Source organism: Propithecus coquereli, unplaced genomic scaffold (genome assembly GCF_000956105.1).
Source record: "Propithecus coquereli isolate 6110/MARCELLA unplaced genomic scaffold, Pcoq_1.0 Scaffold140, whole genome shotgun sequence".
Lineage (NCBI taxonomy): Eukaryota > Metazoa > Chordata > Mammalia > Primates > Indriidae > Propithecus > Propithecus coquereli.
The window spans coordinates 3,045,586-3,051,435 of NW_012138303.1; the positions used below are offsets into that span (position 1 = coordinate 3,045,586).

Here is a 5,850-nt window from a genome sequence, read left to right on the forward strand (position 1 = left end):
GCATTCATTAATAATTCAGGTGATATCCTGCACCTCCATTTATAAAACAATATAATAATAAAAACATTGTACAAAACATCATAAATAACATAAATGCGAAATTTTCAAGTATTTCATGTGCCTTGAAAAGTTCCAAATAGTAGTCAGTAGTTCGAACACTAGGTATCCTTTTTCTTTTTTTTCAACCTTTCTTTTCCCTCTCATTTAGTCTCAGAGTCTAGAAAAAAAATGCCTTAACTCTTGGTTAGTCCTGATGTTTGGGATGAAATTAACAAGATTCTTCTACCTTGAAAGAAAAACTCACAGGGGCTTTTCAAGTTTGTGAAAACTTGTTTCCCGCTTATAAAATGTAATCTTTCCCCTGTTGCTGGTTTATAAATAAAGGCATATAGCCTAGAGCCATTTCGGGGGAAAAAAAACAACCAACCAACCACCATGAGCTAAGGAGCCTCATCTGATGGCTAAGGTTCTCAGGGAAAAAAAAAAGTGAGAAGAGCACCTTGATCAGGAGAAGAAAAAAGGATAAAGTATAAGAATAGTAGCCTTTAAATTCTGTTCCCTTGCTCAGCTAACAACTTATGGTAGGTATAGCTGGCAAGGCTTTAATTGCATTTTTTCATTCAGCTCAAGCATCCCATCTCCCAACGCTATACCAACCCAGCTGCTAACAAACATGACCTGAGCACCCAGGCAAAGAAGGGAAGGGCAGCAGCTTAGGAACTCAAAAGTGCCATTAGTGATAACCAGCCCAGCAAAGCTCTGTGTCTTTAAGATATTTGCTCCTTAGAATAGTACTCGAGGTGGAGGCTGTCAGTGGTTAAATTAAGCATGAAGTCCCTTGGATGCCTCTCCAGCAAGACCCAGGGAGTTTTACAGACTCAGCTTTCTACAGCTTAGCATTTCTTTCTTAGCCTGCATGGCAGTTAGTTCAGTTTGCCCTGTTCAAATGCAGTATGAAAGACCAGAGATCAGAACATACATGTACATAAACACATGCACTCTAGTTATGAGCACCTAGGGTCTTTCCCATGTACTCTTGCATCTTACACTCACACACACGTATACACAAACATCGATATGTATATACACACAGAATGTATGTGTGTATGTGTATATGTATCTATAAATATATACATACACACACAAATGTACGTATAATAGGTCGACCTCCTCTAAACGTCTGGAGTCTGGAGAAAGTGCTGGCTCACAGAATCCATGTGCATGTGGATGTCACATGAAATGCACTAATCAACCAACCTGAGGTCAAACTGTTGGGAGGAGAGAATTGCCAACAATCTTTGAAAATCCAGACCCACAAGGCCATAATTTAGAAACTTGCTCACATGGCACCCTAAAAGAAACTTGGGAAAATTGGACTAGCATGGGGTCCCACCCTGATGAACACTCAAACACCAAAACTACATCTAGTTTATACATGGCAGTGACTCACACATGGCAGGCAGCATGAATATTAGGCTACAATGTGGATAAAGCACTGGAGCTTAATACAGATCAATATTTGGCCTCAGGTTTCCCAGAGCATAGAGTCTTGGCATTTTAGCCCCCTGCCTCCCAGTGAGAATTATGCACACTGTGGGACCAGGGAAGCACAGTCTGCAGAACTCTTGGCTCCTTTCTGCTTCTCTGACCCACAGCTGGAAGGGTTGGCCAGGTCAAGATAGAATCGTGACTTGAGGAAGCGGCGGTATGAATCCTTCTCCATTAGGTTGAAAATCTTCTTCTGTGCTTCATCGAAGCAGGTTATTGTGGGCTCCAGCATGTTCCTGCTTGTCTCCTCCCTGGTACAGGAGTCCAGGTTCACCTGAGGGGCAAAGGCCAAGGCTCCATTAGACTATCGCCGTGTTGAGGATGGGGGGCCGCGCACTTTGCAGGGAACAACAACAGACTGTGCACCTTCAAATATCCCAGAAGTGACAAAAAAGGGACCAGAAAAGGACAATTGGCTCCACCTTGGTACCTATGAGATAGTTTAAAAGGTTCATTCTGCTTCAGGGTGGGTAGAGCAATATCTTTGTTCTTTCTCGTCAATTTGGGAGCTTAATCGGAAAAATTCATTGAGGGAGGTTATGTAAGTCAACTGAATGAAAGAGCTTTTTTTAAAAAAATTGATTTATTTAGGGTTGTCAAGATTATAATAGTCTGCTTCACTGTTCTAGGAATCTTCACTAAGATCCAGAGAGTTCTCTGCCATAAAAACCTATCTCTTTGGAAAGGTTGGTTAATGGGTAGAAGGAATAGTTAGAAGGTTAGAAGAAACAGATTCTAGTGTTTGATAGCACAGTAGGGTGAATATAGTTACCAATAGTTTAAGGTCTATTTCAAAATATTGGAAGATTTGGAATGTTCTCAACACAAAGAAATGATAAATGTTTGAAGTGATGAATATCCCAATTACCCTGATTTGGTCATTATAATGTATGCATGTATCAAATTATCACATGTACCCCATAAATATGTCCAACTATTATATATTAATAAAAAAATCCTACCTCTTTGGTTGCCTGGACTGAGATGAATTCATTATATATCTTTTTGGCCTTGGGACTTAGTTTAGATGGTGATTTGATTTTCTTGTACTCTTCACAGCTGATCCAGAAGTCAATGTTCTCCTCACTGTATTCAGACTTCAGGAAAGCTTTGAAAGCTGCCAGCCCACCTGTGATACAGGAGAAAGAACCACAGTTGTCATCACACTGGCTGGCCTCTTGGATATTGTATTTCAGATAAAGTTGACATACTTTGGGGAAAAAGTCAGGGGTTCAAGCAATCGCCTCCTTTTTGGGGGGTCACTTGGGGTTAGGTAACCCTAATCTGTGGTATCTAGTGGATCCCAGTGATATCTAATGGTTATTGCTCAGAGGTTGAAGCTCTTTCGAGAAAGTAGTTTGTTTCTGAAATGCCTATAAAACTATCAATTGCCAAGGTGGGTTTGGGAAAGAGAAACTGAGCTTGATTTTGCAAGAAGATCTCAATATTTAGAATTTTTTCTCTCTGTCCTTTTTCCTTGTAATGAGAGAAATGGTTTTGCACATGGTTCCTGTACAAACTCTCCATTCTATATCACAAAGCTCTAGGCATGGTAAAATCATAAACAAACGGGATATAAGACCAAAAGGTTTTCCTGAGTCTGGAAGTCAGAAGGAACGCAGGCCTTTTTGCAGTTTCAATTAGACCAGCATAATATGAGACAACTTGTCCTGTCCAGAGTGCCATTGTCCTCATCCTGCAGGGTAGGGTAGGAGGCTGTCAGACTTACATTCATGGGTAATCAGGTTTTCCAGTGATTCAGCCCATTTCTTGACTTCCTCTTGGCTCACTCTAGAAAAGTTACAGAGAAAAAGAACAATTTGAATGCCATGATACAAAATTGGTCCAAGAAACTTAAGATCCTGAATATAACGCAGAGATTTTATTTTCCATCTTTATGATAAGATCTATTGTTGATTAGGGCAGTTCTTTCACTAAATGTATGGAAATTTCTAATATAATTATGACCCCCATGAAAATGGAAGTCATCTTGATCCAGATTTGGCTTAACTTGGGGCATCACTTCCTTCTCTTCTTATAGAATGTCTCTATCATCAGATAGTTAATACTCAGTGGATCTTTGCCTAGGTCTTTTCTCTTACCTCTGGCAAATAACCACTTTGTCCTTCTTGCTGTGGGAAGAATTATGTTCGCAGGAATCAGACTTCTGCAGCAGGAAGCCTAACCGATGTTTCATATCTTTCGCACTGCACGGAAAAGGAAAAAAAGAGAATTAATAATTATTACCAGCTTTCTTTAAAAGATGCCCTAATGATAGACCTTGAAGAGCCTATTACTGGCCTCTGGGGCAGAGACATTTTATTTAAGGGATGGAAGTTGGAGCTGGCAGGAGCTCTGAGGAAAACAGGACACTCCTATTTTGGTTCTGAATATGACTTGCTACAAACCTGGAAACCAGAGTTATAATATTGCATCCTCTATCTGTAACTGGAACTCTGACCCTTCAGTTTATCTCAGAAGCCTCTTCTGTACACCCATAATTTTGACCAATGGAACACCTTTGGTATCTTCACTAGAACCACATTGAAAACTTGACAGTTCTTTGTTTCATTTTTAGGAACTGGAAAGCAAGCAGAAACTGCAAACTGTAGCACAGCCTTGCTGCACGCCACCTTCTGGCGGGTGGCTGATGTTTCCATCTGTCTCCCTGCGGGCGGAGAGGGAGCTGAAGTCCCTCAGCGAAGTAAATAAAGATCTATTCAGTTCCAGCCGCGTATATGGTGGGCCAAGCAATTCACGTTGAGGGTACACACGGAGTACCACTGAGGTGAGCAGCCCCAGCAGCGGGAAGTGGAGCATGGCGTCGGGAACGCAAATGCTCAATCCGAAGCCTGAGCTCCTTGAGGCGTGTTTCTAGTGGATCTCCTGCTGTTGCTGCTTTCCTTTTTTATATACACTATAAAGGGCATGTGAGGCTTAAAAACAACAAGGAGAAACAAGCTAGAGTCATCACTGAAGCTAGCGAGTTTTTAATTAGAGCAGAGCGCTCCGCTTATTGCCACGATTTAATAGGTAGCCCGGGTACGGCAGGCCTCCTGACTCACTGGAAAAGGAGGGGTCTCTCATCAGCTCAGCTCTCTCACTGTTTATGAATTGCTCTTTTGCTTGGACGTCTTTTATTATAAAAGCCAAAAAATACTTCAAAAAGAGAAATATAATTTTAAAAGAAACAAATAAATAGATGTCCCTACTTGGGAGGTAAAAATAAAGTCATGAAATATAAAGACATTTTAGGATGGCTACTTATACACCAGTGGCTTATCCATGTGGTTTTTCCAGATAGTTTGAATTCCATTATGCTCCTGAACTGCCCCTTAAATAGCATCTTCTCTCGCTTCCAAGGCTGCTTCCCTGACTGGTAACTAATCAGGGGATGTCAAATCATCCTTGGTGATAGCAAGATATAATCTTGAAGGTCAGGGTGACCCTAAGGGGGTGATGTTTGTGTACTGTCAAGTCCAAAGAGAAATTATTTCATATTTCCATGTGCCGACCCTGCCTGAGATCCGACAATTATTGACCAATGCAGGGTCATTTTGTGAAGAGTTGGAAGTAAGCTTAGCTTTTCCTTTTCCGTGCAGTACACTTATAATACATAGCATAACATAATACGACCATAAAAATAGAAACCAAAGTCATCAGAGGCAGGAAATTTGGATTTGGGCCTCACTCAGCCACCACCTATGTGACCTTGAGGGGTTGATATCCCCTCCGGAGTCTCAGGCACTGATGGTAAAGGTGTTGGACTAGATGATTTACATTTTACCAGCGAGGAAAGGGAAGAGCATCTCACTCTGCTGATACAGAGTTTACCTCCTTAGGTTAGCTGCTGAACTCTTTGAGGGAAAAGCCCTAGTACTGTCTTCTATCTGTCTTCCAAAATATTTACCAGAACATAACGTGTATTTTGTATGATTAACTTTATACATAAGTTAACTGGTGCTTGCAGTAATTTGCTTCATTTAGTTCAGGAAATTAATGGTGAAAGTAAGAGGCCCTTATTTCACAGGTTCTCTTTGTGAGATCCTCCTGCTTCATTTTCTTCTCTCTCTCTTTTTTTTTTTTTTTAAAGCTCATTTGCACTGGTGCTTGCAGTAATTTGCTTCATTTAGTTCAGGAAATTAATGGTGAAAGTAAGAGGCCTTTATTTCACAGGTTCTCTTTGTGAGATCCTCCTGCTTCATTTTCTTCTCTCTTTTTTTTTTTTTTTTTAAAGCTCATTTGCACTGTAGGACTATCTTGCTTCATTTTAAAGCAGCCATCAATACTTTCATACTCCTG

The 5,850-nt window shown here is 40.7% G+C and overlaps 2 protein-coding genes across 2 annotated transcripts in view; both read right to left on the reverse strand.

Moving 5' to 3' along the window:
• Window positions 1-1,414: 1,414 nt before the first annotated feature.
• On the reverse strand, window positions 1,415-3,768 carry RGS4 (regulator of G-protein signaling 4). Its single transcript, XM_012639555.1, has 4 exons — window positions 3,651-3,768; window positions 3,278-3,339; window positions 2,511-2,677; window positions 1,415-1,822 (listed from the first exon to the last, which is right to left on the reverse strand). Exons 1-4 carry the CDS (start codon window positions 3,743-3,745, stop codon window positions 1,583-1,585), a joined length of 564 nt encoding a protein of 187 aa, XP_012495009.1. The 5' UTR covers window positions 3,746-3,768; the 3' UTR covers window positions 1,415-1,582.
• Window positions 3,769-4,422: 654 nt separating this feature from the next.
• LOC105806402 (regulator of G-protein signaling 4-like) overlaps window positions 4,423-5,850 on the reverse strand; it is a 6,706-nt gene continuing 5,278 nt past the window's right edge. The window contains exon 6 of the mRNA XM_012639508.1: window positions 4,423-4,465. Coding sequence (XP_012494962.1) covers window positions 4,423-4,465 — 43 coding nt within the window. The remainder of the gene's footprint in view (window positions 4,466-5,850) is intronic.